The sequence below is a fragment of the Colletotrichum karsti genome (genome assembly GCF_011947395.1).
Source record: "Colletotrichum karsti strain CkLH20 chromosome Unknown Scaffold6, whole genome shotgun sequence".
NCBI lineage: Eukaryota > Fungi > Ascomycota > Sordariomycetes > Glomerellales > Glomerellaceae > Colletotrichum > Colletotrichum karsti.
Genome location: NW_024065906.1, coordinates 1,299,435 through 1,323,551, shown reverse-complemented (window position 1 = coordinate 1,323,551; position 24,117 = coordinate 1,299,435). Strand labels below are relative to the sequence as shown.

Sequence of the window (24,117 nt, the reverse complement as noted above, 5' to 3'; positions counted from 1 at the left end):
GGGAGGGGCACAAGAAGAAGGTGGAGGGGCAGTTCGTGGATATGGAGTCTTGGTCGGCGACGGCGACGGCGATGGCAATGTGTCAAACGTACGTGTCATGAAAGCACAGAGTGTCGGAGTTTTGGTCGTCTGGTATGAGTGATTTGGTTGCTCCTGCGTTGCGTGTGCGCTTCCTGTGTTGACGGCGTAGCAAAGTGTAATTGGCGCCGGATTACTGAGCCGATGAAGAGAAAGAAGGTGGGATGAGATGATAGGCGGCGGATAGCAGTATGCCTTGCAGTAGCATGTTCCATATGCATCTCGTTGGTGGCGCTAACGGCTGTTGTTTGCGGTAGGCATTGCTCGTGTCGCAAGTAGGTAGGAGAAGGAGAGATGGCCAAGTCTTGTTGGAGTAAGGTATCTGGTTTTGAGTCAGCAAATTGATGGCTGGAGAGGTGGATGAGGATGAGGGAGGATAAGGTGCAGCTGAAAGTCTGGAGCCCGCGGCATCCAATTCTCCAAGCACCCAAGCTGGGAAAAACGGCTTCCCAAACCTGAATGGAACGAAGCCAAATGGAACCCGGCCCTGTCTTGAGCCTCTCCCCCCGCCAGCGCTGGAACCACTATTGCTTCCATTCCAAGTGCAACCCTTCCGGGAGGTCACCCAACCAAGCTGATAACCCCTGCTGAACAGCTCCATCAGCCAATCCCAATGATCTGGCTCGACCAGGGGATGATGCCCTTGTCGTGCTGTAGGCCGTTCCCCGCCCGCAGTCAGTGGCCAGTCAGAGGCTACCTAGAGCTGCGTCTTGCTTCATCCCCAGCTGAGCAATTACGTCGTTATCCGCAACCAAGGCCACGGGCCACCTTACCTTTCAGCGAGCAATAACTTTTCCTCCACCGACCTAGCGAAAGTGAAGCCTGCCCGTGCTATTCTGGGTAAGACGGGAGGGGAGCTCTTGGACTTTTGGTTCTGGTCTAGCTGTCAATTTCGCTGCTGCAGATGAGCAGCATAGCACTATTCAGCTTGACCGGCAGCAGTCTTCGACGTGTCATCTTGTTGCACTTGCACAGCCCTTGCACCGGTACCTCATTTGTGCCCAGCTTTGTGCCAGCTTGCCAGCTACTCATCCATCCCTCTTGCACCACCTCCAGTCCTCCACGGCCAGCTTGCAACTCTCCACGCCACGGAGACGCCGCCAACCTGACGGGTCCCTAGCCGAATCTGACGTATCCAGGTCTGCACCAAACGTCCATCCAACCTTCACCTTTTCCCCTTCTCTGCCACCGAATGTGACACTTTCTTACCTGTCGCCCTCAGCTTTAGCTTCGTGCCTTGTTTCTCTTCCACCCTCTCGTTCTAACCTCCACATTCTCACCACTAGTACACTAGTGCCCAACTACTGGTCGACCAGCCACAATTCGGCCTTTCCTCCGTTCACTCCCTCCCGTCCTTATTCCCCTTTCTTCGCCCATCATATCAATCGTCTGTTTCTAGTCCGAGACCCTCCCTGAGACCCTCGATTCCGATTCCGATTCCCCTTCCCCATTTCTATTATTTCTTCCCTGCCGTCCCCGAGAGGAAACCCGACCCGACCATATTGCCGGTGCACGTCATCCATCGCGAAATCCACGACCCTTCATGCGTCAACACGGAATTGCGAGCTGAGTGCCTTGTCAATTGACCTCGACGTCGCAACCGCAGCTGCGGCGAAATGACCTCCCTCGAAAAGAGCGAGCTCAAGGTCCAGGGCGTCGTCGAGGCTGCCCAGGACCCTGAGACCAACGTCTCCGCCGATGATGCTCAGAAGAAGATTGTGGAGGAGTCCAAAAAGGCTGGCATCACCGCCTTCACTTTCGACCCGGACGCGAGTCCCGAAGAGAAGCGCCGCCAAGCCGCAGCTGTGAGTTTTGCGCGAATAACCTTCTATTCGATTTCGGGCTTGGGCTGACCACGTTTTGACAGGCTGTGCCGCCCGGCTTCCATTCCCAACGGTCCAAGGGAATCTCAGTCGTCACCGATGTCCCCGATTCGAGCGAGCCTGTTACCGACCTCCCCGAACCCACCAAGGCTGGCGCCATCGAAGTCGTCAAAGACCAGGACGGAAAGACGATCAAGTCAGGCGGAGATCCTCACGGCCAGGAGGAGGAGCCCTTCAGTAGAACTGGTTGGGCCCCCAAGTTCGGTTGGCCCAAAGACGAGGTCCACGAGAGCCTGAGTCTGCTTGATCACTCCACCTGGCTCGAGAGCAACATCCCCGACAAATTCTACGGTGACTGGTACCACAATGCCGCAATCATTGTCTTTGCCTGCATCTCCTCCTGGTTGGTAGCAGTCTTGGGCGGTGGCCTTGGCTGGGTTTTCATTCTCATGGCCGTTTGCTCGACCTACTACCGCACCTCAATCCGTCGAGTCCGGCGCAATTTTCGCGACGACATCAACCGAGAGCTGTCCTTGAAGAAGCTTGAGACGGAGGTTGAGTCTCTGGAGTGGATCAACTCGTTTATGTTGAAGTTCTGGCCCATTTACCAACCGGTCCTCGCCCAAACGATCATCAACTCCGTTGATCAGGTTCTGAGCTCTGCTACGCCCGCTTTCTTGGACAGCCTGAAGCTCAAGACGTTCACTTTGGGCTCCAAACCGCCCAGGATGGAGCATGTCAAGACGTACCCCCAGGCTGGTGACGATACCGTCATCATGGATTGGAAGTTTAGCTTCACCCCCAATGACACGGCCGACATGACCTACAAGCAGATCAAGAACAAGGTCAATCCCAAGGTTGTTCTGGAGATCAGAGTTGGAAAAGCAATGATCAGCAAGGGTCTCGACGTTATCGTCGAAGACATGGCATTCTCGGGCATCATGCAACTGAAGATCAAGCTTCAAATCCCTTTCCCTCACGTTGAGAAGGTGGAGATGTGCTTCTTGGAAAAGCCAACGATCGACTACGTCTGCAAGCCTCTTGGAGGCGAGACCTTTGGTTTTGACATCAACTTCATTCCTGGACTTGAATCTTTCATTCTCGAGCAGATTCACGGCAACCTGGCTCCCATGATGTATGCGCCCAACGTGTTCCCGATTGAGGTTGCCAAGATGCTCGCCGGCACTCCGGTTGACCAGGCTATCGGTGTGGTCGCCGTTACGCTTCACGGTGCTCAGGGTCTAAAGAACCCCGACAACTTCTCTGGCTCCCCGGATCCTTACGCCGTGGTGACCTTGAACCGTCGCCAGCCGCTTGCTAAGACGAAGCATGTCAAGGACACATCGAACCCGCGCTGGAACGAGACTCACTACATCATCATCACCTCTTTCAACGACTCGCTCGATATTCAAGTATTCGACTACAATGACTTCAGGAAGCACAAGGAGCTCGGTGTCGCATCTTTCGCCCTTGAAAACCTGGAGGAATTGGCTGTTCACGAGAACGAGCATCTGGAAGTGATCGCCGACGGCAAGGCCCGTGGTTTTGTCTCTTGCGACGTCCGTTTCTTCCCCGTTTTGGAGCCCAAGAAGTTGGAGGACGGCACTCTGGAGCCTCCCCCGGAGTCCAACACTGGTATCCTCAGGTTCACTGTGGAACAGGCCAAGGATTTGGACGGCACCAAGAGTCTTGTCGGTCTTCTCAATCCTTACGCGACGCTGCATCTCAATGGCAGGGATATCCACCACACCAAGAAGCTCAAGAGGACGAACAATCCTATTTGGGACAACGGATCTAAGGAGATGCTTATCACGGACAGGAAGAACGCTAAGCTTGGAGTGACCATCAAGGACGACCGTGACCTCACAGGCGACCAGGTCCTCGGCAAGTACCAGATCAAACTGGAAGACATGATGGAGTGCATGGAGAAGGGCCAAGAATGGTTCCATCTATCCGGCGTCCAGACTGGTCGTGTCAAGATGATGGCGCAGTGGAAGCCTGTTGCTCTGTCTGGTATCGCTGGTGGCACCGGTGGCTATGTCACTCCTGTTGGTGTCATGCGCTTCCACTTCAAGCACGCCCGTGACCTTCGCAACTTTGAGACGCTCGGCAAATCTGACCCATACGTCAGAGTACTCCTATCTGGCATCGAGAAGGCGCGCACTGTTACCCACAAGAATACTCTGGACCCCGAGTTCGACGAGGTTCTCTACGTTCCGGTTCACTCTGCTCGCGAAAGACTAGCTGTTGAGGTGATGGACTCGGAGAAGATGGGCAAAGACCGTAGCTTAGGTCTGTTTGAGGTCTTCGCAGGTGACTACATCTCACAAGCGGAGAATGGAGAATACAATGTGCACGATCAGAAGAAGCTTTTGCAGGGAGGCCTGCAGCTCCATGGTAAGGGTATTGCCAAGGGCATGTTGACCTACAACGTGGCGTTCTACCCCTGCCTCAACATCGCCGACCCTGAAGATGAGGAGGAAGAGGAAGAGGCTCAACCGATTGAGAAGCCGGCCGATGGCACGACCCGTTCCGCTGATGCTGGCAAGTTTGCTGCCATCGAACAGAAGAAGGAGGAGAAGAGGCAGAGCGGGGCTGAACTTGAACCGAGCCCGCCCAAGACTCCAGTCACACCGGTTTCACCGACCATGCCCAGGAAGTCCAAGGATGAGAGCGGTCCTCCTAAGATCAGGCTGTCTCCTCAAGAACTTCTCAAGTACGAATCTGGTCTTTTGATCTTCAAGCTGATGGAAGCCGAAATGCCGGAGCACAACACGCATCTAGAGGTGTGGGTTGATGACATGGCTTTCCCCTCTTACACGTCATCAGTGGCCAAGCACAAGAAGCACACTTTCGAGGAAATCGGCGACTGCTTCATTCGTGAGCTCGACTTCTCTCGATTGACCCTCAAGGTCCGCGAAAAGGGCGACAAGATTGAGGGCAGCGAGAAGGACAAGGACCACACGATTGCCAAGCTGCAGGGCAACACATTGGACACATTGAAGCAGTGCCTGGTAAGTCAACCCTCTCAATCCAAGGTGACGCATTACTAACTGAAAGTAGAACAACCCCACGATCCTCAAGCTGAAGGATAAGGAGAACAGGCCTAGCAGTGTCAGGGTCAGCCTCAAGTACATTCCTGTGAAGATGCAACTCGACCCGAGCGAGAGTATCAACAACATGGGAACTCTTCGTGTCGATGTGCTGGATGCACAGGATCTCCCCTCAGCAGACTCCAATGGCAAGAGCGACCCGTACTGCAAGTTCGAGCTTAACGGCGAGGACGTGTACAAGACCAAGGTCCAGAAGAAGACTTTGCATCCCGCTTGGAACGAGTTCTTCGAAGTCCCCGTACCGTCCAGAACAGCCGCAAAGTTCAAGGTCACTGTCTGGGATTACGACTTTGCCGACAAGCCGGATTTCCTCGGCGCTGCCGACATCAATCTTGAGCAGCTGGATCCTTTCAGACCAAGCGAGAGCCGACTGATCCTGGACGGCAAGTCGGGTACGGTGAGATTGAGGATGCTCTTCAGGCCCTCGTACGTCACTCGTACACGACAAGGCACGTCCACCTTCTCCGGAACCTTCGCGGCCCCCGGCAGAATTGTCACGGGTGTTGTGGGTGCACCTATCAAGGTTGGTGGTGCAGTTGGCCACGGCGTTGGAAAGGGCGCCTCGTTCCTCAAGCGTGGCTTGTTTTCGAGAAAGGATGATGACTCCGATGGACATTCATCAAGCTTCACGGATATTCCAACTATTGTTGAGAATGGAGGCAGCCCGCCTGGCCCGACTCCTGGTCTTGGCCTCAAGCGAGCGACTGGGTTCTCTACCTCGGATGGCAGCGAGTCTCCAGACACACGACCAGGCACCTCCAACGGCAATGGATCGACTTTGGGCCATCATCGAACTAAGAGCAACGGCGCAGCTTCTGTTCATAGCTTGAACCCTGGCTCCCCTGGCTCTGGATCCGCTTCCTTCACGGTCGTCTCAGCGACCGGCTTCCCTCCGTCGACAGATCTGTACATTGTCATCACCCAGTTGACACCTAAGGCCAAGACCATCGGCAAGACTAAGCATCACAAGGACGCCACTGGTTTCTTCAGGTACAACGAAACCTTCAAGTGCACTTGCACCGCCGACACACAATTCAAGATTGAGGCCAAGGGTGAACATACGTTCAAGAATGACGACGACTTGGGCGAAGCTCTCTACTTCGTTGATGAGAGTGGCGCCGGAGCCGATAAGGAGATCAAAGTCGGAAGTGGAACGGTTGTCATCAAGAGCAGCTTTATCCCCTCGGAAAGCTCTCTGGAGCCTGGAAGCCCCAAGTCGATCGTTCGCCGAAGCTTCATGGGCAAGAGAGAGAGCCGCAGCAGGGAGGGCACCCCTACTTGATCCCACCTCGGATTGCGTTTACGGTCCGAAGATTGCATTTCGTTTGCATATCCTACCAGTGTGTTTTCTTTAAATCAAAAGCTTCCCATTGCTTTCAGATACCTCCATGCCATTGAATGGCGAAATTCATTCGCTGGCGGAATCTCATTTCTTCTTCTGATCTTTTTGGAGGGCATACGGAGTCGGAGGGCCTCGAAGGACGGGTAAGGACGGTGGCGAATAAGGCAGGCAGAACGTCGCAAGCACCTGGCAGTAACATTTGCCGGTAGCATATTTCTGGTAATTAGGATGCAATTAATGGAATTCAATTGTTCATATCCAAATCAAATTGAAAATAACCACACGTGAAGAGAACACTTATAATTGCTCTTGAAGACGAAGTGTGCTTATATAATCAACCGTGCACGGACGCTCCGTACCTGCAGCAAGGGCCAATCCGAATAAGGCAACAAGGCATCAGTCAGCTACGCACTTTCCCTGCTGAAGCTGTCCGTGACGCGAGCATGGAGCTGCCTGAGCTGGCTCCCCAAGTCGACCACAAAGAGCCCCATCGTCCATTCCAACGCCGACCTCACCACAACCAATACACAACCACCCCCAGCGAGACGACGAGAATTGACGATCACGATACAACACACCTCTAATCCAACGAAACCCATCAATCCCACCTCACCCGATCGTCGAGATGGATAGCCTCGTGGCCAAGTACAGCCGCCCGGCGTACGAGCAACACAACACCTTCCGGGACGATGAGCAGGAGGATCTCGAGCTCCTGGGCGAGGCGCCGCCTCTGTCGTTGAAGTTCGCCATGCCCCCTGTCGCACATGTGAGTTCCAATTTCCTTCCCTCCCTGTTCGTCGCCAAAAGAAACCAATGTCACTGATATCCCCGCCCCCTCATGACAGCCCTCCTCCTGGCTCCGCGCAGCAACAGACGACCGCTCCAACCCCGACTGCCCCATCAAGATCGCTCACGGAACGACGACACTCGCCTTCCGCTTCCAGGGCGGCATCATCGTCGCCACCGATTCCCGTGCCACCGCCGGCAACTGGATCGCCTCGCAAACAGTCAAGAAGGTCATTGAGATCAACGACAAGCTGCTCGGCACCATGGCCGGTGGTGCAGCCGACTGCCAGTACTGGCTCGCCTGGCTCGGTATGCAGTGCCGTCTCCACGAGCTCCGTCACAAGCGCCGCATCTCGGTCGCCGCCGCTTCCAAGATCCTCGCCAACCTCGTCTACTCGTACAAGGGTATGGGCCTCAGCATGGGCACCATGTGTGCCGGTGTCACCAAGGAGGAGGGACCCGCGCTCTACTACGTCGACTCAGACGGCACCCGCCTCGCGGGCAACCTCTTCTGCGTTGGCAGTGGTCAGACCTTCGCCTACGGTGTGCTCGACGCCGAGTACCGCTACGACCTGACGGAGCAGGAGGCTCTCGACCTCGGCAGCCGAAGTATCCTGGCTGCCACCCACCGTGATGCCTTCTCTGGTGGTTTCATCAACCTCTACCACGTCAAGGAGGAGGGCTGGGTCAAGCACGGCTTCAACGACACGAACCCCATTTTCTGGAAGACGAAGCTGGAGAAGGGAGAGTTCACCAACGTCACGGCCGACTTGGAGTAGAACACGGCGCGGACGATTGACGATGATGACAACGCACAGGGTGGACGGCGGTGGCTCTCGGTGCTCCCATCCGCGAGGAATCAGCAAGGACGGCCTGTTCACCCCGAATAAGAGTTTCGGGCGGTTGAGAACGGATCCAATGGCTGCAGCCGGTAGAGGAGAACGTCTGAGGAGACGGATATGAGCTGGCTAGCCTTTCCTTTAGGACATCGGCATCGAATACGGATGCGGATGCTTTGTAAATTGTAAACTAGACCATGATACAAGTGCATTCTTATGATCTTACAGTGTTGCACAGGTGGTTTTTTACAGGTGATTTACAGTCTAAAAATGGGGGTATCATGATGACTTTTCTCTATCCCTTCTCAGCCAGCCGCCAATGCCAAGGATACCACCTTCGTCACTCGCGGGATCAACAGACCACTTCTTCAAACATGATACAGACAAGGCGGTCTCCCAACCGGCCTCGTACATCTCCATGCCGGTCCACGCAATCATGGCCGCGTTGTCGGTGCACAGCGCAGCCGGCGGCGCCGTGACCTCGACGTGCCCGAACCCGCGGGCGTCGAGCATCCCGCGCAGCACGTGCATCAGGAACCGGTTGCTCGCGACGCCGCCGCTGACGACCAGCGTCCTCAGCCCGTCCTTCAGCCCCGGCTCCGCGTCGAGGGCTATGAAGACACGGCTGGCGAGGTGCTCGAAGATCAACCGCATCGCGGCCCGCGCCAGAGCCCGCCGCTCGTCGAGCGTCATGTCCGCGCCGCCCGCCTCGGCGACCCTGCGCAGCTGGCTGCCCAAGCCGGCGAAGGCGTAGACGAGCTGCCGCGAGCGCTGCATTGGAGGGGTCAGTTTCCAGGTGTACGGCGCCGGGGCGCAGACCGTCAGGACCTCGTCCGCGCGGCGGGCCGGCGGGGTGTATTCGTAGTCGTAGTCCGCCGGGTTGGTCTGGTCTATTCCCGCACTCGTGCCATCAGGTGGGAAGGCGAAGCGCTCGAGCAGCGCGCCGTACATGACGTCCCCGTGCGCGGCGAGTATCTCGGGCGGGAGGATGTCGCGGGCGGCCTTGTCGAGGGCGTCGCCGACGGCGACGTCGATCGTGTTGGCGAGGATGCGGTGGGTTGTGAGGGAGCTGGAGTGGACGAGCTGGGTGTGGCCGCCGGAGACGAGGAGGGTGAGGAAGGGGAACGCCGGGTGGTTGTCGTCGTCTTCGTCTGTCATCGTCGTCGTCGTCTTGGACTTGCCGGCGAGGGCGGCGACGAGGCGCGGGGTGAGCGCGTGGGCTTGCATGTGGTTCACGGCGAGGAGGGGCACGCCCCACGCGACGGCGAGGCCCTTGGCTGCCGAGAGGCCCGTGGCGAGGTTGGCGGACATGCCGGGGCCGCGGGTGACGGCGACGAAGTCCGGTTTCTGGCGGGCCACGCCCGAGATCGTGAGGGTGTTGTCATTATCTGTGGTCGGTAGTGCCGTGGCTGGGGGCAGGTGGGAGAGGGACTCGGCGATGAGGGGTGCGAGGGAGGCGTCGTGGGAGCGGAGGGCGACGGGGGGCCAGACGCCGCCGTAGGCGCGGTGGTCGGAGGTGATCTTGCGGTTGAAGTGGAGGGTTGCGCGGGAGGAGTGCTTGCTCAGGACGGCGACGCAGGTGTCGTCGCATGATGTCTCGATGGCGAGGGTCAGGAGATTACGGCGGGGGTTGTGTTGGAAGAGCCGCAGCCGGGCTGGCGGGTGGCGGAGGAGAAGTGGGCGCCATTGTATGAGGGTTCGTGGTGGGCGCATTGAGGTTATTGGCGTGTTTGGGGAAGTGAGATTCGAGGAGGTGATGGGGTGAGATGCGGGAGGATCGGGGGGAAAGTTTGGAGCTCTTATCTTATCGGGTGTCACACCGAGGTTCACCGACTGACACGGTCCACACCGAGCTCGCAGCCGACTCGCATCTCGAATGTGTTTGAATGAGCTTGTACTATATGATTTCTGATTAAGAAACTATGCAGAGATGCTAATGCGCATGTTTTTGATATCATTTCCTCCGTAACCCATGTTTTCCTAGAATGCCAATGCTGAGTGAGTCCTTCCCGTATCCCATATCCATATTCATTTCATGCCCAAATTCGCTGCTGCTTATCGTAAAACTCATCCATCCTCACCAAGCTTAAGCGCTGCTGCTATCCCTCCTGGCAATGAAGTTCGCCCACTCACAGCGACATCCACCGGTACCACCATCTTGCCCTCCGAAACTCATATCTTCATTCCTGCGCGGGTTCACTCTCGTGCCTCCGAAACCGAGGTCGTTCGGCAACAACTTAGGGCTGCTCGTGTCAATGCCCTGCCTGTCATTGACGGGCCAGTGCCAGACGAACTTCTCGCCGGACTGTCCGCCGTGAGTGTCCGTCTTGATCGTGACGGGATACGGCATCGTGCCAGGCCTCTCCGCGATCATGTTGTCCTCGTCCGCGCCATCGCGGTTGCCCAGCAGCTGCGTGGTGTTCTCGGACCGCGTCCAGATTTGCACGAGGAAACGGGTCTGGGACCACGTCACGAGGAACTTAGCCTCGCTCCTGCGGGAACCGCCGTCCTTGTCTAGGGGGACGTCGCTCTCATCGTCGGTGCCGTTGAGCGTGGTTACGGACTTGAGGTAGATGGTGCGCTTGAAGTAGGTGTAGAAGCCGTAGTGTTCGGTGGGAAGGCCACGATCGTAGAGGCGGACTGGTTGTTGAACGGCGTGGGGGAATAGTTGAGCGGGGGCGCCGGTACCGTCGGCTTCAAGATCGGGCGGCGGGAGGTTGACAGAGATGCCACCTGACGAATCCCCTGAGCTCTGGCGCTTATCCATGGCATTTGGTCCCACTGTGTCGTTGGTGGACTTCAGCATGCTGAGGTAGAAAGGAGTCGGTTCGCCGCCCTTCTCATCGGAGACGATGCCATCTGTGGTGTTTCCGAGGAAGTACATTTCTTGGAACTTCGGCGCGGCGGGACTGGGCTTAAAAGCCGGGTTCTGCCTTCGGATGAACGAACCAGCTCGGGCAATCAGACTGCCTTGCTTTTCACTGTCTCTCTTGATCTTCGAGCCAGGTCGAGGAATCTCGCCATTAGGCACGTTCCACAGATTCCGGGTGCTGTTATCCCACTGAATCTGCATGATGAAAGTCGGTTGATTCGGGCGGTAAGGTGCCACTGAATCATGCTCCTCCTTTGGCAGAGCGCAACTCCAGACAGTCGAGGGGCTGCTACAGCCGGTAACGGCCGCGGTGTTGTCGGGTCCGACCATAGAGAGAACTCCAGTCGGCATTGGAGGGAAGTTTGTGAGGTTGACGAAGATGCTGTCGATTTGAGGAGCGTCGCCGCCTCTTGGGATGAGCGTTACGCAAAGAACGATGATCAGAATGACGGCAAGAATGCCACCACATACTCCCAACCACACTCGTCTTCTCTTGCGACCTTCTCTGCCACGGCGGCCATAGCACCCACTTGCGGGGACACATCCTCGACCTTTCCAGAAGCCTCCGGCCTTACGAGCAACAACCTCCTCCTTCTCATGGCGGCGACGCTGTCTTTCTATCCGATGAGCATCACCAGACGCAGCAAGGAAGTGCTCTTGAGGAACATATGTACCAGCGACCCTGTCCGGTAGGCGGTGTTGCCCATCTGGAGTTGTGTCTCTCGGGGCTGGTGTGAGAGGAATGTCGGTCATGCTGATGCCGCCCTGAGAGCTCATAGTTCCGTTGATAGCGGGCGAAATAGGACCCGGAGAGGGCGGGTACAGCGATTGAAGTGGATGACCTGCAGGGAAGACGGCACGATATCTGACAGCCTTTTGCTGTTGGGGAGGCGAGTATGGGGGAGGTTGTTCGGACGGCGCCGGGCTGGGCTCGGGGATGGGAACTTTCTCTGAATGAACCTGCAGTCTCGGTGTGGCTGAACGAGACGATAACGCTGGGGAAGGTTCGCGACGGTCCATGAGTGGTGATGGACTTCGCCTGGGTGTAGGAACTCTGACAATCGGAGCTTGGATGTTTCGCGGTGATGGCTTAGGCGATGAAGGTAGACCGGGTTTCTGAACAACAACTTGCTGGATTTCCACAGTCTTGACAATTGTGGGCTCCGTTGATGTAGTTTTGGGTGATGCGACCTTCGACTCCTTTTCACTCCACCAGTCGTCGTGTTGTGTTTGTTTGACTGGCTGTGATTCATTCTTGAATGTGGCGATGGGGCTCTTCCTGTCCATAAATGGGGTCGTGACATGATCCCACCAACCACGGGTCTGGGTCTCAGCACTTCCAGGGCTCTTTGATACCTCCTTGGCCTTGACCGACTTTCGCCGGTTGGAAGCCGCACCATCCTCCTCGAACAAAGTGCAAGGGCTGCCTCCATCATCGTCGTCGTCTTCATTGTCCTTGAGAACAATGCTGACCACCCTTTCTTGCTGCTTGTAGGTGGAGGGCACAGAGGGAACTGGGGGTGCGTCATGAGCGACACGGACACCCAGACCAGTGGCCTGTGAGTAGATGCTGGAGGTCGCTCGCGGAGCCTTGAAAGAGTTTGCAGAGTCTGGCGTGTCGGGGCTCCAAACTGATCTTTGTTGAGAAGGAGTCAAGGGAGTGACGGTGTTTGGGCTTGTGGTAGGCTGTTTGTTGTATCTGGGTGGCAGGTCATGGGGAGTCTCCAGAACAGCTGTTTGGGGGCTGATTTCTCGGTTGGCCATATCCGATGGCAAGGCAATCCCAATGACAATGGGGCGGTCGTTCGGTGAAAGGTCTTGTTGCCGAGTACTGCGGGTGGCACTTTGGGGAGACTTGCCGCTTGAAGCAGGCGAGTTGTTATTTGAGTCCCACGGTTTCTTCTTCAACCAGTTCCAATTGCCGACTGAAGCAGAGTTGGGCTCACCCTCCAAAGCTCGCAGTGCTGCAGCATCAACAAACTTGGGGTGAGGTATCTGAGGGCTGCCGTTCTGGGCGGCTTGCTGTTGCCTCAAGGCCGTCATGTCCGTCACCAGCTTGATCCCGGCTTTCGCATTTTGAGCCTTCTGACGTTGTCGAGATTTGAGGCGTCTGATTTTTTGAACGGAGTACCGGGACTGCGAGTATCTGGTCGACGATGACTTCATTGGTCGCAGTGGGCTGGGCGCAGCCGACTTATTCGTGATGAGTTCCTCTTCGTCGTCCATGATGGGTGTTACAACATCGTCATCTTCCCAGTCCTCCCAATCTTCTCTCTCTTGTTGTGTTCGGCGTTCGGTTATTTGCCGCGATGGCGTCGGGGCTGTTTGTGAAGCCATGATGATGTTGCCGTATAGAGTGAGATGTGCAAGTGATGATGTAAACACTCTGATCCAAACAATTCCGAGTTTCCTGTAAGAGAGTGACTGGATACTGAGTCGCGAAAAATGATACGACTACAAGGTTTGTAACTTCGAAACCAAAAATCTTTGTCTTCGAAGCCAGTCGAGTAGAGACAATGTGATGGTTGTGAGTGGTCAAAGAGGGTGATTGGGGATTAGGAAGAAAAAAGTGGAAAGAGGGAAGGAAGTGAAAGGTCGGAAGGAGCGCTGAAACGATAGACAATGGAACGTTCCAAAGGAATACTCGAGAATGAGTTGTGAATACGCGCACCAGAGACAAGGAAATCGGAAACCAGGTCACCATCCACCAGAGCTGCGTCTACTACCGTGGAAAATACGAAACAATCAAGAGGGAGCACATCAGCGCGGCAGGAGTGATTAGCATCATTATATGACTGGGGAGATCGAGCACGAGGCGACTTTGGAATATCCATGGGTCATGACTGGGCTTCACGGTGTTTGGCTGGACACTGCAGTTGCAGTATGAGGTAGGCGCCCAGTTGGCCATCGCGAAGATGTGATTGGCCATGGTGCCGCTGACCAGCTCTCGGGCCTGCACAAGCGACCGCACTGCTGGCCAGTCATTTGGCCGCGGTTGGTGGAGGCCTGCACGAATTCGCGGTTTTGCAGGAAGTTGGGGAGCCGACAACGGTCTCGTCTCGCGAGGTCGAATCAGTCCCTGGCTGGGCTACGATGGGCGATATTGTGTTGCTAAAAGTGAAGTTGAGGTTGAGTTGAGAAAGCGCGATGAGTCGAATGGCTCGTGCGTGACAGCGTACCCGGCTGACATGATGGATTTCTTACCTAATCCATACCAAGTCCGGTGTCTGGTCTCCCTGTGGTCGGCGCAGTGGGGGCCGAGACAGGTCTGGATCACATCCGGGTGAGCACTCGGGAGGCTGCCGCACTCCCGGCCGAGTCGTGTATCCCTTTGCCCCTTGCTGCCATATCTTTCACCTCTACAGAGTACCTTACCTCCAGATGTGCAGATAGGCCAGGCTATTCGAAGCCATCGAAGGCCGCTTCCGCGTCGTCGGCAGTCTCAAGTCAGAATCCCGAACAGGCCACGAGACCTTACTGACTGGATAGGCGTTGAGAAATGTCTCGACCGCATCACCAATTTTCTTTCCTCGAGAAGCCCTTGCACAAAGGTAGCGAATTGAGCGATTTATCCATTCGATCAATGTTCCCCTTGCTGCTCAATGTTCTGCGACACATCGGATGAGCTGTCAGAAATGAGGCCAGCATGAAGTTGGAGAGAAAGACAGCGCGCCCGTACGAGCCGCTGGCATCACAAGCGGTCGAGCTCGCTACCAGTAGGTATCACGTCTTATCGATCACAGAATTTTCGCATGGCACGTACGTAACATAAGAACACATACGTCCCAGTTGCCATCCCATCTTACGTATCTAGGACGACTGCACGCCAACCAAAACCGCCCTTATTTCCCGCGGCCCTGGGACCTGTCTTGGCCTTGGATGATGAGGAGGATCCCGACGCGTCCGGTCTCAGGTTCTCGACAGGCGGACAGCGGCATAAGTGGCTGTGCACAGGTGCTTCGCGACGGATTAGACGGAGAAATTGGCAAAAGTTGCCGTGTGGAAAAACGAGGCGACACAGAGAAAAGAGAAGAAGAGCGTTGGAGTCGGAGCGTTTGAGATTATTCAAATCTCTTTGTTCTCGTCAACGGCATGGAAGGCTAGTCGACGCCTTTTTAGTCGTTGTCTAATGTCCTCGGAAGCGCCGCCCTCGAGGGAGTGCTATTTCGATAGGGCGCTGTTGGTTGTGGAGTTGCCCTTGACATTCTTCCCATTGTCCCCAAGAGTGCGAGTCGCTGACCAGGAGACCCAGGGTTGTTGGTGTCACCGAAACAGCGTTGTTAAATTAAAATTCGGACCAGAGAGGGCGAGGGGAGGGGTCAGCTCCGCTTCGATCTAGAAGACATCTCTATCCGGGAGGATCAAACATGTTAAGAACTGCGGTGTGTGGGTGGTGAGGAGCGCCTCTAGGACGGGCAATTTCACGTCCTCATCCTAAGCACCCATCCGAACACCATCACGAGACCTCGCCCGACACGAGACAAAACGGTTGCTGATGGTACGGCTATCCTCCCGTGTCTTGTACGGCTGTGATGACTTCGAACCTCGAATTTCAGCCCGCAGGACACTAATGACAAGAAGCAGCCCAATGTTATCCGACATCCACTAGAATCTCAGCTCAGAGAATGCGAGATCCCTCGGCGCTCCAATGGCGGCTCGCCAATTGAGCCTGAGTCGCCAATGTGCAGCGAGCTGGTGTGGTAGCTAGGTAGGGAATCCGCCCGCAGAGAAATGGCCTGTCGTTCGTGTCTTGGCCAGAAGGTGCTTTATTAGTTGCTTCTCTCACCTCCTTGCTTCGACCAGTGCAATTGCGCTATCAGTCAAATCATCCCTCGGTGTCAGTATCGCGCGGTTCGCCATTCTCACTCATATGTCGCTCTCGGCATATCCCTTCGCCTTCAATACTCTTAATATCGCGCCCATCAACCTAAATCTAATCTGCAGTTATTGTTTTTTTTATAGATAAGAAGTTCCCAGGATATAATATAGCTAAGGTATATAAGCAAAGCGTATTTATACGCTATATAACTAATATTCTAACCTAATTTAGTAATAAGATTAATACTATTCCTAGTACTATATATAAAAATAGAATTACTCTATTTAACTTATAAAGTAAATCTAAAGTAATATAAACTTTAAGTATAGAGTTTACTTAAAAAGTAGTTATAAATAGCTTTAACTATTAAGGTCTTTATACTCTATTTAATAAAGTTATTAAGTAATAAAAATAAATTAAACTTTTTCTCTTTTATTTCTCTTTCTCTTTAATTTTTACTTTAAGATAATACTTATTATTATTATTATAAAAATAGTTTATATTCTCTATAAGAACTTTAAGAATAGCTATAATTACTTAGTAATAGCTAAATAATATATATATTAATTTAAGCTCTTCTTTAAGAATAAAAGTATTAAGATCTAAAAGTCTTACTATTTTAAAGGTAAATTAATATAACTTTTCCTCTATAATATATAGCTTTAAAAGATTATTATTATTACTTATTATACTATTAACTAGTTAATTTATAATATTCTATTAGCTATATATTACTATCTTTAAGTTAATAATAAGTAATATAATTATTATTTTATTAGTTATACCTATATATAAACTTATATTAAATATAGAAATATTATCCTTAATATCTTATTATTTATTAACTCCTTAAGAAAAGATTAATAGAAAGGGGGGGAAAAGTATTAAAGATTATAATAAAATATAAGGGGAATATAGCTATATTATAATAATAAAGGAGTAAATAAATAAGTAGAAGTTTAGTATTAATTTATAGTTAATATAAGAGTTAAATAACTACTAGGCTTTTTTATAGGAGCTACCCTAGGATATAATATAGCTTCTGCCACGTTATTTAGTATTTGGGGGGAAGAATGTGAGAAAGTTCTGGACCTGTGAGTTTATTCTTCTCGAAGACAGGCTGTCCAAGTAGACGAGACCTGGAACACGTTAGAAACCCAGCGTCAGTGCCATGTGTCCAATACTTCACGAGGTGACGCCGTGGAGGGGGCCTGATGTAATGTCAGCGGGCCACCCCATCTTCGTCAGTCAAGGAGACCCTCCCGTCCGAAAAAAGATTAGACGCAAAGACGGCGGGATTCCCACGACGAGAAAACCTTACTGAAGTGAGGTTGGCCCCAGGTACAGACGCTGCAGTCGAGAGACAAGAGAAGGGGGGGAAGGGCTTTGTCCGTTTGCCCATTTCTTTTTGCAGATACGAGACCAAAAACCAAATAATCACACAAAAGGCGGGCGTCCTTCGTTTCTTCAAGAGTCAGCAGACATTGCATGTGCAAAAAGTCCTCGGACGTCCATTCCCTTCGTCTGTTTCCCTTCCCGTCAGGTTTCTTCCATTTCTTCCCGTCCTGTCTGTCATTCCCAACCTAATCCCCCCAATTCCTAGGGCCTGGTGGCTGGCTCACTGACAGTGAACCCCCTTGCCCCTCCCCCTTCCCCGGTGTTGGAGTGCCAGTGGCAGCAGGAGGCCAGTTCGCTGCAGCCGCGACCGCGAACGCCCTTTTCCCTCTCTCAGGTCCCTCCAATCGCTCGCCCAGAGAGACTGAGGTGGACTGCCAGAAAAGAACCCCAGCCGGGAAACGACTCTCCTCCACTTTCGCTCTCCTCCCAATAATTTTTTACTCCTGTTCGCTCCCCCCATCCCGATCTGTCAACGAAGCCGACTGGACAGCGTCCTCGTCCAGAACCACTCGAACCTCCCGAGACTCGCGCTCTTACGTTTCGCCATAGCACCCTTCCCGGCAAAGGGGACCTGTACAGCCTCACGCGGGCCGCCAAAAGTTACTCCAGTACAGATTACCTACCTTACTGCTTGCATATCTACTACTGCACGACAACCCTCAGACTCCCTTCGCCCTTGACTGACTGGGCTTGCTTCACAAGAGGAGAGGACCCCCATCCCCTTTTTCGGATACGGAGACCCCCTTAGGTCCCCTACCTACGGATACCGTACATTAGCGAACACATCTTGCCTGTCTCTATCGCGCTGCGTTGTAACCAGACGGCTAAAGAGCCATCTGGTCACAACCCCCATCAATTCTTCAATCTGGATTCATCACAGAATTACGCCGCCTCTTCGTCCTTTAGCGAACGTAGGCCAGCCCGCTCACATCACCGACGACGTTCCTCTGCCTCGAATAATCTTGCCATCACCATCGACGGGCCCGATCGTGGCTCTCCTCAATTCCTGGGGGTCCAAGGCCACGGACACGGCCAACAGCCTGCTCTCGCTCCGATTCCAGGTACGTCCTTTTTTTTTCTCCGGTCCCGTATCGTGTCTGTATCTGTATCTGTATCTGTATCTGTATCCTCGCCCGCAATGCGCATTCCACATTCCAGTCCGTGGCACACCTCCATGCTATGCCGTCTCTTTGTCTTCTGGCCCCCCCAGTCACCGACATGCCACCGACGCAGATACGGGTTGGACAGCTAAATGATGGGACCCGCTTGCTGACTTCTCGTGTTCTTTGAATCCTGCAGGCACCCCCAATACCGCAGGAATGTCCCTCTCCCGAAGCCCGTCTCCTATACCTGGGGGCGGCTGGGCAAGCCCTGGCTTGACCATCAACACCAGCGGTCGATCGAGTCCGAGTAAAGGCTACTTCTCAGGTTCCAACGGGGCATCCATGCCTTGGGAGACTGCCAAAATGAGGTCTGCAGGCATGAACGGATATCCTTCGTTTTCTACCCAGAACCAGGGCTTCTTCACACGACACATGCGCCGCATATCGAGTAGCCTGCCACGATTCAACAATCAGAGCCAGTACGCAGAGAAGGAGAAGTTGGGTAGAGGGTCATGGGCAGCTCAGAAGGCGCCATTGGCAGGGAGGATACGGAGCGTCTTTGCGCGCATGGGCAGGAAGATGAAGTTTCGACTGTTACTTCTTTTCGTGTTGTTGCTGTCGCTTACGATTTTCTACACGACCCGTACGCCAGGTCAGAGCCCTTCTAGCAGAGTCTTCCGTCCTTGCTAACCTATTGACAGCTTTGGTTCACCACTGGCGAAGAACGATAGGCGGCGGCCAGAAGCATGTCATCATCCTGGCAGCAAACATTGGCGGCGGAGTGATGGAGTGGAAGGGTGCTCGCGAGTGGGCCATTGAGCGAGACAGCGTGCGGAACAAGAAGAAGTATGCGTACCGGTGGGGATACGACCTCGAAATCGTCGACATGAGCACCAAGAAGCGTTACGCGCACGAGTGGCGCGAGAGCTGGGAGAAGGTTGACTTCATCCGCCATGCTTTCCGCAAATACCCCAAGGCTGAATGGTACGCAATGTGTCTTCCAAGACGAGAACAGGGACTAACAACGTGCCACAGGGTTTGGTGGTTGGATCTTAACACATACGTTATGGAGCTATCGTACCCCCTGCAGAACCACATCTTCAACGACATCAGCTCGCACGTCTACCGCGACATCAACGAATACAACCCTCTGAACATATCGCATCCCTTCACCGATCCCTATCTCGACGAAGAGTCACGAAGCCCTATCGGCGATGGAAAGTCGGAGTCTGTCAATCTGATCCTTTCTCAGGACTGCTCCGGCTTCAACCTAGGCTCCTTCTTCGTGAGAAGAAGCGCATGGGCCGATCGCATGCTTGACGTCTGGTGGGATCCCGTCGCCTACGAGCAGAAACACATGGAGTGGGAGCACAAGGAGCAGGACGCCCTGGAGCAGATGTACACGACACAGCCCTGGATCCGCAAGCATACGGCCTTCCTACCCCAGCGCATGATCAACAGCTTCCCGCCTGGCGCTTGTTCCGAGAATGGAAACGACACTCGTATCCATTACGATCAGAAGGACCGCGACTTTGTCGTCAACATGGCCGGCTGCGAATGGGGTCGCGACTGCTGGGGAGAAATGTACAACTACCGCGAGCTCAGCTATTACCTGAACCGCAACCCCTGGGAGCGCTTCAAAGAGGACCTCATCGCTGTCATCTGGTTCAAACTCACCGGCCAGAAGGTCAAGCTTTGAGATTGCTCTTTCCCCGAGATTTGGTCCCGATGCGTCGTTTCGTATCGTTTGTCTGGACCACTTAATAGCGGCTGGTCGACCGTGTTTCTCTTCCGACGTCTGCTTATCGATAGGGGTACCTATCTTGTATACCACAGAAATACGCATGCGGAGCCCGGAGTGTTGGAGACTGTGATGTTCAGGCATCATGAGCGATGCGAACACGAGACGGAGGCAGTACGACTTGCTATATGGACATGGCGGTATTTAAAAAGGAGGGAATTGAAGACGGGTAGGAGTATGGGTTACGATTTATCGGACGAATGTACAACATGGTCTTTTTTTTTCAACCATGCACCTTTTGTCGTTGCACTAGACGTTGTACGCCAGGCGTGCATTGGCAGAGCAGAGCCTCTTGGATTTTCTGGCATCAAGAGCTGACGCCGGCTCTTTGGTTCGTGGCACAGGTAGATTGCATTTCAGTGGCGTTCAATCACAACCTTGTAATTTTTTTCGACCTCAGGACGTTCAGTACCAGACTTGTTGTTCTTTATGAAGGCATCGCATTTCAGTCGCTGTGCTGCTAATGCGCTGCTCTTCAACATGAAACCGCGGAAGCTCTATGTCCCCATGTAAGTGTTGCTGTTGCTTGATTGATTAACAGGCCAAGGCTTTTGAGCCGCCGAGCCGGGCTTGTCGTCAATCTACCTGAAAACGATCTGCACAATGCAAAGACGGCAACTCTAACGCAAATCCCAGGATGCGGCTGCTTGCTTGTTCCGACTTCAGGACACATCGAAAGGGCCGGGTGAAGCTCGGTGGCGAGTGATGGGCAGGCATTCCCTGCCCTGCGTTGGATTTAGATTTCGGGGTCCGAAATGGTGGTGGGTGGCGATACCTGCTGGCCGTACTGTCAAAGTGTATATGGAATACATGGACGACGATAGCCACGAGGATTAAGGGATGTGCATGGTGTTCAGGGGCGCTTATTGTAGTTGTTGGGTTATATCTGTTATGCTTCTCTTCTCCTGGCACCAGATACGTGTGAGTCAGATGGTCATGCTGTCCAAGCATAATAATAAAGGCTTCCAGCTCCCAGTTATTCAGACACCCGACAATCGTGGTTGCCGAATTCCAGAGCACCTTTGATTCGACCGTCGTTTCATATTATGCAGATAGCCGTGGGAGGCTATCCGACCTGCCAGAACTGCCTGGCTTCCTCTTCGATGAGAAACCTAACTCTCCATTGACAGCTTATACAGAGCCGAGTTGTCTAGGTACGAGACAGAGCCTGCCTAAACTGCCTGGGTTGCACTGCCCTGCCAACTACGATCGAAGTCTGCCGCGCGTGAGATCTTGTTGCGCTCCAGGCGGGGTATCGTGGTGTTTTCTCTGAAGTAGAGGTAATCATTTCCCCGGCCGGAATACGGTTGAGAGTATGAGCTTGCGTCGTTGAGTGGTACTGAGACCTTGCGCGCATGTGTCTCCGATATCTCATCGAGGCATCTAATGCTCCAATGATTGCATGCTTGTAGCACGGTGATATGGAGAATATCCTTCTGATGCTGGTTTTTCGGGTGGATTCCCATCACCTCACGATGCATCTCGTAGCTGTTATCTGGCCAGGAAACTATTAGACTGGTGGGTTTCCTTGATGGCCTACAGCTGGAACTTAATCGCCTTCAAAGCGGCTTAAGCCTTGTTACTGTGGCGTTTGCACACACTGCCGTTGTGTCTTCCTGTGGAAGCCTGGTCGGATAATAGCCTAGGTACTCCGGTGGGAGGTTTAGAGTGTTCTGTTTCTCTTGGTGTTGTTGTTATTGGGGCATGAATAAGCAGAGGACGATGACGGACGATAACAACAACGAGGACGACAACAAGGACAACAACGAGGATAACAACGAGAACAACAACGACGATAAGGATGACAACAATAAGGACAACAACGATAAGGACGACGGGGACAGCAACAAGGACAGCAACAAGGACAGCAACAAGAATAGCAACGAGGATAGAAACAAGGATAAACAAGAGCAATAGCAATAAGGATAATAATACTAAGGATAATATTTAGAAATATTAGAAGTAGTAATAGTTAAGAGCGCACTTTCTCTATGATCTTCCTAAAGTATATAGCAAACTAGGTTAATAAACAACCCTACCTAGTTGAATGCTCGTACTCAGTTTCTACCTCATCTAGTTATAAATTTCAAGGCTAATAGAGAAAACCTCCCAATTACAGTCTTGTTTGCCACCAACGGTATCTTGATTCGTTTTCCAAATGGTGAATTCCACACAACTTTGTTTTCGTCGTTATTGCTCACGTATCTGGTAGCTTTGGCCCCGTATATTTTGATCTCAACACGACGTCGAGGGAGCCAAGAAACCCAAGAAGGAAACAAAAAATCAATGTTTGGGCCCGGCATGGGTAGTGTGGCGGGCCCAGCTTTTCCATACTTCCCTGGTATTTTTTTCATATGTAGTTCATAGTATACCTAGGGAATCCAAAGGTTTACTTGTTTTTTGTGTCCATGTGTCGCCTCTCAGGGGTCAAACAAGCAGTATATTGGAGAAGGGTAGCAGTTGGCAAAAACGAGGAGCATGAAAAAATATGGGAATTGCGGCGCGTGGTGACATAAACGAACAATTGCCGGCGGGCAGGGGTGCCGGCAACCAACAAGAGAAGGGTCCGGTTCCGCATAAAGTGATCTGCGCGCCGACCGTTCGGATGGCAGCGCGCTTCTTTTTTTTTTTTCTGGAGACGATCTTTTCGCCTTCTGGACTCAGGGGTCTCACTGGAGACTCGGGATGCCAAGGATGGTCTTTTTGGATGATATGGAGGTTTTGATCCGGGACTTTGGGGATGTTTGGTCTGCATCTCTGGAGCCGCGGCTCGAGATTAATTAAGACTCCAGCCGGTGCCCGGCATGGTGGGGAGGTTTCAACGGATACTTGAGATGGCGAAAAGACGTGATGCGGCTGCCGGCGCGTCAACGGGACGAGATCTCCTGCGCCCATGTTTCGTCTCAATGAGCCCGAAGGAAACGGACATCTCTGGTTTTTTGGAAGAGTCTGGAAGAGCCCTCGTGGGCATCAATTTTGGAGAAACCCGTGGAGACGGGACGTGGCGGGAAAAGGGCCTTCTTCGGGCAACTCAAACAACCCCTGCCTTATCAATCTCGAAGGTTGTGTACCCCCGAACGTCCGATGCGGTGCTCACCGAGACACCGAGGCGCATTCCCAGAGGGAAGGGACGAACGAGGCTGAGCTGTCAATACCAAGACCAATATCGCTGACAGACATTCCGCGGTGCGTTGGGAATAGTTTCAGAAGTTCAGCTGGGCATTACTGTTCCATGGGGATGGAAGGGCTGTTCGTACGAAAACCTCATAAAGTTGAGTCCGTGTGAGTGTCCCCGTCACCCACACCTCGAAAAGGTCCGGGGTGGTATAATATCGAGTCCACGTCTGTGGCGCCCGTGTCTGGTGCGAGGAGTGTCAAGAATGATCGTGCGCGCGATTGTGTAAGTGCTGAGTATGTGGTTGGGCAAATGTTTCAATTCAGCCCGCCCTTTTTTTTGGTGGTGGCATTGCCTTGCTGTTGTTCCCTGATTCCATCCCTCCTTCTGGACTTCGTGTGTCTGAATGTGGCAGGAGTTCAGAAATGTTTCACAGGCCCGCCTTCGAAGGGAACTGTAGAATGCCACGGGATCCAACGGCACCTAAGCCAGGCGCGGCGAGACTCGAGCGCAGCGCAGCGCGGCGCAGGGGGGCGGCCGTCTTCTTCTTGTCAGGGGAAAAACGTGCGTTAGTCGAGGGAGTGACAGTCAGGAGACGCTGCGAGACATACGTAGTGAAGTTGAGCGCAAGTATCTTTTTCGCCTTTTAACGGTATCGATGGGACTTATTCTCGGTCCTCTTGCTCCTCCTGTCAGGGACATGCAACCTGCAAGATTGGTGCCGCCAACGCAACGCAAAGCAAAGCAATGGAAGCCCAAGAGCCACAGTTGAACAACACAAGGGACCGCCTCCACTGAAGAGTGGAGTGAGTGACATTCCATTCCCTGAACAAGCTGGAAGCGCACCGAGAAGACGAGAAGAGCAGGGCGATTGGAAGAGCCGCCGCCGCTAGGGCGGGTGGGTGCCGCGTGCTCCAGAACCGGCAGACCCGCCACGGCGGGAGGGCAGCGATTGGGCGGCAGCCCGCCCGCCCCTGGCATGGGGCAATGGCCCGTGTTTCAAAACGGGCGAGGTCCAGAGCTCTGTA

At 53.5% G+C, this 24,117-nt stretch overlaps 6 protein-coding genes across 6 annotated transcripts; 4 read left to right on the top strand and 2 right to left on the bottom strand.

The window, feature by feature from the left end:
- Window positions 1-1,694: 1,694 nt before the first annotated feature.
- On the top strand, window positions 1,695-6,296 carry CkaCkLH20_02828 (membrane bound c2 domain protein; the record flags this gene model as incomplete). The annotated part of the gene is made up of 3 exons (XM_038885547.1): window positions 1,695-1,883; window positions 1,946-4,915; window positions 4,965-6,296. The coding sequence occupies 3 exons, from the start codon at window positions 1,695-1,697 to the stop codon at window positions 6,294-6,296; spliced, it is 4,491 nt and encodes a 1,496-aa protein (XP_038749478.1).
- Window positions 6,297-6,981: 685 nt separating this feature from the next.
- Window positions 6,982-7,921, top strand: CkaCkLH20_02827 (proteasome component PRE2; the record flags this gene model as incomplete). Its single annotated transcript, XM_038885546.1, has 2 exons — window positions 6,982-7,122; window positions 7,202-7,921. 2 exons carry the CDS (start codon window positions 6,982-6,984, stop codon window positions 7,919-7,921), a joined length of 861 nt encoding a protein of 286 aa, XP_038749477.1.
- Window positions 7,922-8,260: 339 nt separating this feature from the next.
- CkaCkLH20_02826 (glycoprotease) lies at window positions 8,261-9,694 on the bottom strand (the record flags this gene model as incomplete). Its single annotated transcript, XM_038885545.1, has 1 exon — window positions 8,261-9,694. The coding sequence occupies one exon, from the start codon at window positions 9,692-9,694 to the stop codon at window positions 8,261-8,263; it is 1,434 nt and encodes a 477-aa protein (XP_038749476.1).
- A 373-nt stretch (window positions 9,695-10,067) lies between these two features.
- On the bottom strand, window positions 10,068-13,190 carry CkaCkLH20_02825 (uncharacterized protein; the record flags this gene model as incomplete). The annotated part of the gene is made up of 1 exon (XM_038885544.1): window positions 10,068-13,190. The coding sequence occupies one exon, from the start codon at window positions 13,188-13,190 to the stop codon at window positions 10,068-10,070; it is 3,123 nt and encodes a 1,040-aa protein (XP_038749475.1).
- A 5,199-nt stretch (window positions 13,191-18,389) lies between these two features.
- On the top strand, window positions 18,390-19,872 carry CkaCkLH20_02824 (golgi mannosyltransferase complex subunit; the record flags this gene model as incomplete). Its single annotated transcript, XM_038885543.1, has 3 exons — window positions 18,390-18,816; window positions 18,875-19,157; window positions 19,209-19,872. 3 exons carry the CDS (start codon window positions 18,390-18,392, stop codon window positions 19,870-19,872), a joined length of 1,374 nt encoding a protein of 457 aa, XP_038749474.1.
- A 1,806-nt stretch (window positions 19,873-21,678) lies between these two features.
- On the top strand, window positions 21,679-21,891 carry CkaCkLH20_02823 (uncharacterized protein; the record flags this gene model as incomplete). The annotated part of the gene is made up of 1 exon (XM_038885542.1): window positions 21,679-21,891. One exon carries the CDS (start codon window positions 21,679-21,681, stop codon window positions 21,889-21,891), a length of 213 nt encoding a protein of 70 aa, XP_038749473.1.
- Between the last annotated feature and the right edge of the window lie 2,226 nt (window positions 21,892-24,117).